We start from the raw sequence: 12,231 nt of genomic DNA, 5'->3' as shown, positions 1-12,231 counted from the left end.
TCCAGCTACCTGTATCACCGAAAGGATCTCCACATTTGAGAATCCCCCAGCTCAATAAAACCTCACGCTATCGACCCTCTCACGAAGGCTAATGCAAATCGCGTATAATCAAGTCCCAGAAATGACTATCTTCCAGACCAAGTCTCAGAAATGGCTGGGACTGCCAAATAAAACCAAGTAGGGCTCCACAAAGGCGTACAATGGTAGTTTCCATAAGTAACGTATAATCCAGCAGACAATGCGCTCAAACAGGCGCCAAGTGAAGCATACCCACAACAACGGCAAGTGACACCACTGCTAGTATATCACTGTACTCCAGCTACTTGTACCTTTGTGAATCACCTGTACCTGTACCTGTCCCTATAACCTGTAACCTGTAGTCTGCAACCTATAATCCCGAATCTCGAAGCTTGAAGCTCGAAGCAGAAGGTACTCGAAGAAGATCCTTCGTGGGGGCACCAAAAGAATGTGAGCGGGATGGAAACACACAGAACGCCTCTATAACAACGCGACACACACTCTTGGGAAGATACACACACACACACACACACACACACACACACACTATGGGGCACCACTCGGCTTACACAACCCACCTCGCTGAGACAGGGAACACACCGATGGAGCGAGAGGAGAGAGACTATTCGTTTACCCACTCCACACAGAGATAGACACACACACACACACCCAAAAAACTCAGCTCAAAAGAGGAGAATTTCTGATGTTTAGATACAAATGAGCTTGGGCCAACACCAATGGGGCAAATAGCTCACACAATATGGGTAAAATATACCAGATACAATCACAAATTGGAGCAGAAATTTCGCTCAGAGGAGAAACTTACACAACCAAAATAGCAAAAAAACAGTAAGGAATTTGGCAAAATGGACAGCATCATCGCGTTCGGAATGGCCCAAAACCCTAGTCTACAATGTCAAAGTGCTCAAATTCGACCTCGGATGAGCAGTTTACGGCCAAAACAGACTCCAAAAACCCCCAAAACATAGTTGCGGCTGTTCCTCCTCTTCTCTCCACGTTTTTTTTGGTCTTCTCTCTATTTTTTCAGTTCCCACGCTTAGCTTTATTAGTTGGGCACCCTTGGCCTTTTAGATGACTTCAAACAGACCCCGAACAGGCCAAAAACTGGCCTCATAGTGCATAGTTGTCACCTTTTTTCATCATCCGCACACCTGGCACTCAGCTTTTTTCAATAATGCATCCCGCAACCACGTGAAGTGGTCCCAAAAGATGGTCCTCATGATGACCTTTCTGCATAATTATCACAAGAAAACATCCACGTTGTTTCGGTACTTCTCCACGTGCAAGTATTGACCCCATTCGGCCTCCTGATGCCACTAGATGCCATCTGACGCACTTGCTTACCTCATGTCGTCGGCCCGCAGATAGCTTCCTCGATAAGTTTTACGCGCTACCAACTCCTCATTATTATATAAAAAACACACCAGTACTGGTAATAGTGAAAAACGATGCACTATGTACACCCTGTCCTACCTGTACACATGTGGGCCCCACGTAACCACCTGGCTATGGAAAATGGGCAATTCTTTATTCAATGCACCATGCATGTGTATGTACATATGCGCAATCACTTCTTCCAAAAAACTCCTGACAACGCATTCGACCGAGATGCCCTTGCGCACTGTCGATGCCATCAAACGGGCTTGTCACCATCCAAGGCAAATAGTCCTGAGGCTCTCTTCAATGATGAGGCCTTACCATTTCCCTAATGCATGGCATGCATTGCATGCATAAGTATGTGATCGTATCACATAATTAGCTAGAACAATTCACATGTAGTTCACACATGATTCAGACCCGAAACACAAGGTCAATTTATATGTCTATTACCTACTCATGAAAATAGTTCCTTTTTACATGGAGTTTAATTTGAGATCGAACGGACATCGCCGATCTGACTTGATGTCAAAAGTGGGGCACCGGCCGATCAGCTAAATTTGCAGAAATAGAAAATTGATGTGCTCTTACAAATTCTCTTTTTTCGCTTGAATGAGTCGAACATGTGTCGAGCTGCTTGGATTAGCGCATGATTAGTGCAGAAGTCGCCATTGGTAGCAGAGGCAGCCCCGTGTTAATGCGCGATGGTGGGTGACGAAGAAGAGGAGTACCCTCTCTCAGATGGGGAACTTTCGTTCTCTCGCTGGCGATCCAGCAGCACAGCGCAGCCCCGTGTGAGACCCCAAGTCTCGACCGTAGATGAGCCTGTTCTTGACTTCCAAAAGCAGTTCGCGCTTCGCTCTGAAAGCGAATCAGATGCATCCTTACCTGGCCTTGGAGACCGGAGAGGCATTAACATCACCATCTCCACCCACCCATCTTGGGATCCTACTCCCGATTCCAGTGTATCTTCCCCAGGTTCAAATTATGCTGTCTCTGATCAAGATTTTGAGAGGGATTTTGGATTTATGCCACCCTCTACAACGGCCCATGCAGCTGATCCCCATCAAGGACTGGTGGACCGACATCACTTGTCTAGAACGAGCTCGCGTTCTGCTTATTCCAGGCAAGAAAATGGATACCATGGGCCAGCAGACGAAGAGCAGGGGAGTCAAGGATCGAGCGAGCTATCACTACAAGAGCTAGTCGAGCGGCAAGAAGATGACCTCATCTCTTCTAGGAGATCTATTCTTGTCGCTCTATTCCGTACTTTTATCTTCATATTGATATGGTACTTCTTCAGCACTGGCCTAACAATGTGAGTGCTGTTTCTTTGTACTGTTAAGACCTTACATAGCACTATCAATTTCAAATTTCCGCAGAAACTATGCTCAACATTTGCAGTTTTCTTGCTTTTGTTCATCAAGAAGTGGATATCTTGTGTCATTTTGTTTAAAGCAATGGGCTTAAATTTTTAGAAAAATCTTCAGAAATAGAGCCTATGCATACTGTTTACCCATCCTATTCTACCCTGCACTATTTCAGATACAATAAAAAACTTATCGGAGCCAAGTTGTGGGAATTCCCAGCTCCACTGCTGATGAACACAGTCCACTTTACCATGCAAGCGGTTGTTTCATGGATTGCTTTACGGTTTTTTTTCCCTTCAATGCGGCCAACATATAGTATTTCATGGAGAGATTACTTTGTAAGAGGTAACAAAAATCTTATAAGCATTTAAAGGCCAATTAATTCTTCAGAAATTCTTATTTTTGTCTTCGGATTTGGCAGTGGTTCCTACTGCAATCGCAACGGCATTGGATGTTGACTTGACCAACGCCTCCCTGGTCTTCATCTCGATATCTTTTGAGACAATGGTGAGCTTTTGGTGTAATCAAACCCATGGTCTCGTATTGTAGTAGAGTTGTTGCGATGCAAATAGTCAACATGACACCAAATTTGAAGAGCATGAAAGTCAGCACTTTAAACAAACTAATGTTTGAAGCTAATCAAATTTAACAACGTTGTTTTCTTTGACTGAAAAGTATTATGATACATGGATATTTGAAGTGGCCTATCAAAATATTTTGACAATCAATTGCAAAAAAATCCAGTGTCAAGAGCGTATTTGTTTGCATATTCTATTCCAATGCATGTTTTGAACTATCTATCATTATCACTCCCTCCATTATATATTTTTTCCCATTTTGAAGTTTTCTTTTGCTATGAAATTTGTCTTCATAAGTAGCTACAAATTTAAAATTCTTGTTTTTTGTTGTGACCTTTGTTGGAAGGGATTAGTAGTCTTCTTATTGTTTCTTGCTCTTAAGAGTGGCCTAGCTAATGACCATAGGGAAGCATTGCAACTTCGTCAAATCACTTTTCATTTAGGAATCTTGCTACCCAAGATTAGTGTGATGGTTTACACGAGGGTAGAGAGATCTGCTTCAGACGAACCACTAGATGGGAGTGAGCCTAGACAAGAGACATAAGTTTTTATTGAAGAGTCGGACCAACAATCTGAGGTGTCGACGACAGGTTCATGCATTTGAGAGGGTGCAACAATCAGTGGTCCTTTGTAGGTTCAACCAAAAGTCCCACTTGTAGTGTGGCCTTGGTTGAGCGGTTATAGGAGATTGTACAGTCCCTAGTTCAGCAGGATGAGTGCTTTGATTACTTTGTTGGTTATCCCCAGCTCAGCTCATTTCTTAGCGAATCCAGTGGGACCAGGTCGGCTCAAGGTTGATGTGTTCTTTATGCGGGATTCTGAGAGACAGGGCAGTGTGTTTATTAGTCCAGAGGGATTGCAAATTTTATGGTATATATTCTAGATGATGCATGACTGCGCTTAGATGGAGTTGGTTGTTAAACAGATGGATCGATAGAGCAGCCTTTGATAGAGCCACATAGCTTCATGGGATTTGAGTTTCATCCTCATGTGACAAATTCCGGGTAGATGATGCCTTGGGGAGGATTGTAGGTGGCATTGAGCAAGTCACTGGCAAAGTGGTGAATCCACCGCAAACACACGGCAATACTATTAACACTTGAACTATTAAGAGAGACAGAGTGGTAAAGCTCCACCTCTAGATGCACTAGCCCCTAAGTTACGCCTCGTATGATATTTCGTTTTATATTGATAAAGGAACATAGTACAACTGCCAAGGAGTCACTCTGTAATTGTGCAACCGTGCAGTTGATGTTGTGCTAATTCTTTCGATCTTTGTGGTGCGTATGCCCTATCAACTACCTCATTTTTTGTGCTAATTTTTTCGATTTAATGTTTCTTTTAGTGCTAGGCTTCATTATGGCTGAGTCTGCCCTTGATCTCCGGAGTCATGACAGAAACTCAGTATGCTGAATTATGTGTTGATGTATGCTCATGTGTGTGTGGGTGTGGCGTGTGTTGTGTTTGGGAGCATATGTTAGTACCTAGTTCTACACCCACTATTGGGCACTGACGACGTTAGTGGGGATGTCGTGGTATTTAGTGAATGCTACGCATGATGAGCTGATGGTTATATTGTCTTGTGGGTGACTACCATGGGTTTATACCTTGCACTTTCCTTAGTAGGTGAATCTAGGCTTATCCTGGATTCATCTAGGTATATATTTGATATGCCAAAAGTGACTTCCAGGCTCGTACAACGTATGTAAAGGCATTGAAACCCAAAAGCAACATTGCTAAGAACAGGGTGCCCAAAAGCAAGACTGCTCAAGAACCGACGCCCAAAAGCCGAAAAGCTGCCACATCAGCATTTCCTTACATTTGCTGTCACAAACTGCTATGTGTCAAAGCCCTGAAGAATGGAGCCAACTTGTAGATGCCAGCCGAGGGGCCTAAACCCTAAGAAGAACAAGTAACAGAAGAAGAAGTCCTACTAACTTATGGGGACCCCGTCCGATGGGGCCCCAAGTGACGTAAAGTATTAAAATAAAGCAAGACCCCCACACACACACCTAGATTGATGACGTGGCAGTTGTACACATGCCTAAAATTCCGCTAACAGTGTTGACGTGGCAGATTTGCGCAAAACGCGCTGACAGAGCTGACATGGCAGTTGTACGGATTTCCGCAAAACGCGCTGGCAGATTGTACGGATTTTCGCAAAACGCACTGGCAGATTTTGGGCATTGCTTTTGGACCAGATGCTTTTGAGTTTGAAGGTTTTTCATGTAAACTGCTTTCCTAGGCCAAGGGCCTTTAAATATGTGCGAAGGGCTCATTCTCTGGCATGCTTCCTGGAGTTTAGAGTCTAGAGTACCGGCTTGTACTGAGTTGATGCAATATAAAGAAATACCGAAAGGGGTGCCAAGGTTTGGGGCCAATACTTTCTGGGGTGGAATTCCGCCAATGTGTGTCGCGTGTCACCTCTCTCTCTCTCTCTCTTAGTTAGTTGTTATTGAAGTGCTAAAAGTCTGTTCACTTTGTTCTTTTCTATTGGCACGTGGTGCCGGTCTTGTGACAGTGATCTTGTGACCGAAACCATGGACGACTATAACCATAGGTTTCTCGACGTGTACCTTCCGGTGTCCTCTAAGTTCATTTTCTTGGCAGACCAGTGCGAGCGCTACACCAATGCGGCTACCATCACCATTGTAGGAATATTGTCTCTCCAAGCAAGCCTCTACCATGCAAGAGCTTATGGACCATGTTGCGGTCGGCTACAAACTGATGAAGGGAAAGGTAGAGTTTACCACAGAAGAACCTCCGGCGACTTACCACAACTCTCGCCAACAAAGAACAAATTCTCGAGTCTCGTGAAAGTCAACCACAATGGCCTCGTTTGACACCTCAACAACAAGACACCTTACTACAAGAAGGCCGATTTTTGGATGCTTTCAAACAGGACAACTATTTTGGTTGTCCTCAATACACTGATAGACCCGCGAAGCCGACTCCCGCGTCGACAGAAACCCAGGACCATCTCCAGGCAAACGAGCTAAACCGTCCGTTGGATTAGTATCTGACAATCTATGGCATACGCCTTGAAAGTACAAATGAATTGTGTCGAGCATATGGCAGAGTCAACGGTTTGAAAGCCCTAATTTTCTTTGACCCAGGAGCTACAGAGAACTTCATCCATCCAGAATTCTTGAAGCAGATGGACTTTGATTGATGGACTTTGATTATATGATGCAGAGGGTGGAGAAATTGAAGCTGAGCTAGCCATAGGGCAAACTCAGAAAGTCCAGAATTCTTGAAGCAGATAGACTTTGATTATATGATGCAGAGGGTGGAGAAATTGAAGCTGAGCTAGCCACAGGGCAAACTCAGAAAGTGGTACCACTCACTGGTGCTCTTCTAGTGACTATCCAAGATTATCATGGAAAAGCCGATTTCCACATTATGAAGTTGGGCAATTGTGACGTTCTGTTAGGCATGCCTTGGCATGACAAGAATGATGCGACTCGGAACCGAACCATCACCATGATGCAGATTGGCAAGCTAGTCGTCCTCAAAGTTCGGTTGTTCGAACAAAACCCTGAATGAACTCTCTAGTTGTTTTATAGTTAGATACTTTTGAACTTTGTTTGAGAAAGTATTGTTTGAAACTTTGTTTGAGAAAGTATTGTTTGAAACTTTGTTTGAAATTTATTTGAAATGAATGGTATCTGTTTTGAAACTGTCTTGGTGCCAATTTGAAATGTCCTCTGGCTTTAATACTGGTTTCAATGATTGGTGATTTTACTCCCGAGAGGATGGTGAGAAATGATGAGAATGCTTGTTCATACTCATGGCCCGGACCCTTGTGGTTATTTGCGGGGGGAGTATTGAATGATTGAAAAGTGATGTTTTTACTCATGGCCCGGACCCTTGTGGTTATTTACGGGGGGAGTATTGTTGTTACTCATGGCCCGGACTCGCATGGTTATTTACGGGGGGAGTATCAAGAAGTCTTAAGCAGTGGTTACTCCCAGCACCTCCAAACGACGGAGGCTGTGGTCTAGGGGGCGTTTGATTGTAAAAGGCCTCTATATCTCATGGCCCAGACCTTTTTAGGTTATTTGCGAGAGAAGTGGTGAGGGAGTCGTTGAACAACTCATGGCTCGGACCAGGATGGTTATTTGCGGGGGGAGTGTTCATTGACGGCTGTATGTTTCTATGTCTTGTAACATGCATATGTGAGCATTTGTGCTGCATTGTGATGTGCCAACCATTGACTATTCCTAATTGGATGAGATTGCCTAGGTATGTAATTTTAGTGCATCAAGACACCCATGGAAGATCAGTGCGCTCTGGGTGTGATGGCTAATTTCACTACACCGGAATATCGAGAGTTTCGATCTGGACGGAAGGAGAAGCCAACTCCTTGATCAAAAGCGCCAAAAGGAGAAGCTAACTCCTTAACAAAAAGAGCAAATTGATTGTCCCTCGGAATGTCCCTCAGAACGACCCTTGGAAGTTTTTGAGCTAACTTGAGTTGTTTTGTAGATATGCTGTAATCGCGGACTATTACTCTCTTTCGAGAAGGGGAGATGTCACAATTTGTTGACATGCCAGCCTTGAAGAATGGACCCAACTTGCAGATGCCAACCGAGGGGCCTAAACCCTAAGAAGAACAAGTAATAGAAGAAGAAGTCCCACCAACTTATGGGGGCTCTATCCGATGGGGTCCCAAGTGATATAAAGGATTAAAATAAAGCAAGACCCACACACACACGCATGGACTGATGACGTGGCAACTGTATGGACATGCCTAAAATTCCGTTGACAGTGCTGACGTGGCAGTTGTACGGATTTTTGCAAAACGCACTGGTAGATTTTGGGCATTGCTTTTGGACCATATGCTTTTGAGTTTGAAGGCTTTTCTTGTAAACTGCTTGTCATAGGCCAAGGGCCTTTAAATATGTGCTAAGGGCTCATTCTCTGGCATGCTTCTTGGAGTGCAGAGTCTAGAGTACCGGCTTGTACTAAGTTGATGCAATATAAAGAAATACCGAAAGGGACGCTAAGGTTTGGGGCCAATACTCTCTGGGGTGGAATTCCACCACTGTGTGTCGCGTGTCGTCTCTCTCTCTCTCTCTCTCTCTCTCTCTCTCTCTCAGTTCAGTTGTTATTGAAGTGCTAAAAGTCTATTCAGTCTGTTCTTTTCTATTGGCACGTGGTGCCGGTCTTCTAACATTTGCCATGTGAAACGAACTCTTGAGAGGATCTCCCGGCTACCCGGACCACCTATAAACATACGTTGGATGAACCCACGGACCTTAGCCACCATCCGGTAGCATCCCCTTGCTGCGGCAGCGTCCGAGGACATAGGCGTGCACACCGGGCGTCCTACACTACCTGGCCTCACCTCCTGGTCCCTGGAGGTGACCTCGCGCACTCCTAGCCTCACGTGCTAACAACTGGCACTCTGCCAGTGGGGGTCGATAACTGCAAACGAGGCCTTGGTCTACTTTTATTAAAGTGACCAGCCACACTGGCCGGGCGCACACTACGTCTGCCTGGACACCGGATGCCCTTCCCGACGGTGTTGTAGATTAGATTCCCTCTCTTGTGATCGGGACATAATGTCACGAGGATGTGGCAGATGTTAACTATGTCACGAGGACGTGGCAAGTGCTAACCTTAGTTTGTTTCTTTCCAATGATTTTTGAGACCCTCTTTTTGAAGTAGCAAACGGTCGGACATTGTATGTTCAATGTGAATGGTAGTTTCATCCGTAGACGGGAAGTGGTCGGCACTAGAATTCGTATAGTAAGAGGATGTCTAGGCTCAGAGCAAGATCATGTAGGTCCCCCCGTCGCACTTAGCAAGTTGGTGGATACTATGAAGTGAACTCAATAAAGGCATAAAGTCAAGGTGGGACTACCAACAGAAAGTATCCGACAGTTAGGCCACATTGCACTTTTGGATGCGGTCCCAATGAGGATAGATGGTCAAATGACCAGTGAGAGCCCAACGAAAGCATCTCCTGAAAATTAGGGAACTGCTATTTTGGGCCGAGAAATGTGTTCGCGTCATTACCTTCGCTACGACTAGGGGAACACTTTACAACCCTGCCACGAAGTCAACTGGGCAACCAGTCGGGAGATTTTTAGGCGGCAACCCCGAAACGGGCAAAAGCTTTTAATCGTGCCAAGTGGCAAATTTTCATGCACTTGCCTCATTCAGAAAATTAGGCACTGAATTTTAAGCTAGGAAGAGGCCTCATTTGGTTTTTGTCGCAGGTTAAGAGCTATGGAGTGCTTTCTTTCCCTCTCATGTATAGTGTGGTGCTAGGAGTGATGCCCTGCACACTACACACTGCACTCTCCCCCCTACGTGCAGTTATGTGATGCCCCACAAGAGGGCTCTTCATTTGACTGATGTACAACTGTGTGGGTTCATGCTTTTGTGCTGAGGCAAGAGCCTCCTTGAGCAAGAACAGGGGTAGCTAATTGCTACTCCAAAGCAGGCACCGGTGAGGGTCATAACCTCACCGTACAGGTGCGTTTTCAGTGCTGTGTATGCGCTGTAAATTGACTGTTTTTCAGCCATACGGACGCCAGAACCATTGGGAATCGTGCCCCACTGGCAGAAGACAGTTAGGGGACTGTTTGGGGCTGAAAACAGGGCAAAAACCAGTAAATACAGCGTGCTGAATTTACTGTTTTTGGGCATGAATCAGAGGGTTTATGCCAGTGCAAGTGAGATCCAGCAGGGGAATTGGTTTCGTGCAAGTTTTGGGGCTGTTATGTTACCAAAATTTGGCCAAAACAGGTAGCATCTAGTTGGATACAGGTAAAGAATTCCTGGGACTCCACTTTGTAATTTACCCTCTCAAAGAATAAAGAAATACTGAAAGGGGCGCCAGTTTTGGGGCCTACAGGTTGTCGGTTTCTGCTTGGAGCATTCTAGCTTCCGAGCCGTGTGTGTTCTTAAGTGTTAATTCCCGTCGCAGGTTGCCTTTGCACGTTCTCTGTGTGTGTGTGTCTAAAGTAAAGAATTTCGGGTGAAAGCCAAAGCCTACTGTCCCACGGGCCGGTTTCAAGGTTCCATTGCCGGTATATCAATCACTTTTTCCTCAAAGAGTGAGCCTTGGTTGTTTTGGGTAAAGACACAGAGTACAGGAATGCGGGATTATACTACGGCCGACAAAGGGAAGGGCATTATGGAAGAAGGTTCCTCTTCAAAGGACAGACAGGAAATCCCTATGGTCTTCGAGATTGGTGAGAGCTCACGGCCACGTCAGTCTGTACCTCCTGTTAATGTGAATGTCCCTCCAGTAGTACAGGGCTTTATGACTGGGCAACTTGAGGATGATGCGTTCAGGACTCAGTTAGTTGCCGCGGTGAATGTCTTTTCGCAACTCGTGCAGAATCCAAGGTTTATGGAGTTCTTGCAAGCGTCACCAGTGCAACAGCAAAATAGGCAACCTTTTGCTCCCCAGTGCTCCTGGTGCAGAAAAGGGATGGCTCATGGCGCATGTGTATTTATTACCGTGCGTTGAATAAGAATACATCAAGAATAGGTTTCCTATTTCTAGAATTGATGATATTCTCGATCGTTTAGAGAGTGTTGCAATTTTTAGCAGGATAGACCTTAAGAGTGGGTACCATCAGATTCGTATAAGGCCAAAGGATGCGCACAGGACTGCGTTTAGAACGACATGTGGTCTTTATGAGTTTCTAGTGATGCCGTTTGGGCTAACAAATGCTCCTGCCACGTTCAACAGAATGATGGATCGGATTTTCCGCTTGCATCAACAGCTTGTTGGGACGTTCTTCGATGACATGATAGTCTATTCGAAGAATGAAGAGGAGCATAGGTGTCACTTTACCATTGTGTTCAAAGAGCTGCGCAGTCACGGGCTACTTGTCAATCCTTAGAAAAGTGAATTCTTCTTGGAAGAGATCCACTTTCTTGGCCACATAGTCTCAAAGGATGGTGTTAGAATGGATCCTGCAAAGGTCGAAGCTATTAAGACATGGCCAGACTTGAATACTATGCATGATGTCAGAAGCTTCTTGGGATTGTGTTCCTACTTTAGAAGGTTTATCATAAATTTTGCAAAGATAGCACCGCCTCTTCACGCTTTGCAAAAGAAAGAGGTCACTTTCAGATGGACCCAAAAAGAGATTTCAGCTTTTAGTCTCTTAAAGGAAAAGTTGACTTCAGATCGAAGAATTGTTTTGCCAGATCTCAGGAAGTCATTTGTGGTCCAGTGTGACGCGTGTGGCAGTAGCATCGGAGCAGTGCTAATGCAAGACGAACGGGTAGTAGCTTACGAAAGCCGAATTTTGCAAGGGCTAGAGAGGACTATGCAAGTCTATGAGAAAGAGGTCTTGGTCGTGATTCATGCGCTTCTAGTTGGAAGCACTACCTCTTAGGTGCTGATTTTGTTGTCCAAACAGATCATCAGACCTTGCGATACTTGTTGACACAGTCAAAGTTATCCGAAAAGCATATGCAATGGGCAAACGTTCTTTCTATGTTCCACTTCCAGATTATGCATGTCGAAGGCAAGGAGAATGTTGTGGCTGATGCATTATCAAGGAAGCCACAAATTTCAGATGTGTCAATTCCTTATCATCATGAGTTAAATGACATGAAGGAACAATATGCTACTGATGAAGATTTTGCAAGGATCTTTGAACAGTTGCAAGAGGGGCAACTTCATGAGCACTACCTCCTCAGAGATGGTTTTATGATGATGCATGACAGACTTTGTGTCACTAGGCCATTGCGACATAAGGTCATGGAAGAGTCATGTCCCACCGTATGCAGGGCATCGTGGTATTGATGCGACAGTTAAAGCGGTAGAAACATTCTTCTATTGGCCTGCTGAGATGCCATGTGTCAGATAATAAGGGCAAGTGGGAACAGTA

General features: G+C 44.9%; 1 protein-coding gene across 2 annotated transcripts in view; it reads left to right on the top strand.

Moving 5' to 3' along the window:
* The first annotated feature begins 2,017 nt into the window (after window positions 1-2,017).
* LOC147429913 (Nucleotide/sugar transporter family protein) overlaps window positions 2,018-12,231 on the top strand; it is a 31,518-nt gene continuing 21,304 nt past the window's right edge. Inside the window, exons 1-3 of one of the 2 annotated variants that reach the window (XM_086496105.1) lie at window positions 2,018-2,734; window positions 2,962-3,131; window positions 3,208-3,293. In XM_086496105.1, the coding sequence (XP_086352231.1) occupies window positions 2,121-2,734; window positions 2,962-3,131; window positions 3,208-3,293 (870 nt within the window). In that variant the 5' untranslated portion in view covers window positions 2,018-2,120. The remainder of the gene's footprint in view (window positions 2,735-2,961; window positions 3,132-3,207; window positions 3,294-12,231) is intronic. The other variant, XM_086496106.1, reaches the window with a different exon arrangement.

The sequence above is a fragment of the Adiantum capillus-veneris genome, chromosome 22 (assembly GCF_014529385.1).
Source record: "Adiantum capillus-veneris isolate H3 chromosome 22, ASM1452938v2, whole genome shotgun sequence".
NCBI classification, from domain to species: domain Eukaryota; kingdom Viridiplantae; phylum Streptophyta; class Polypodiopsida; order Polypodiales; family Pteridaceae; genus Adiantum; species Adiantum capillus-veneris.
Note: the sequence above shows the minus strand (reverse complement) of the source record. Positions and strands in the feature narration are given on the sequence as shown.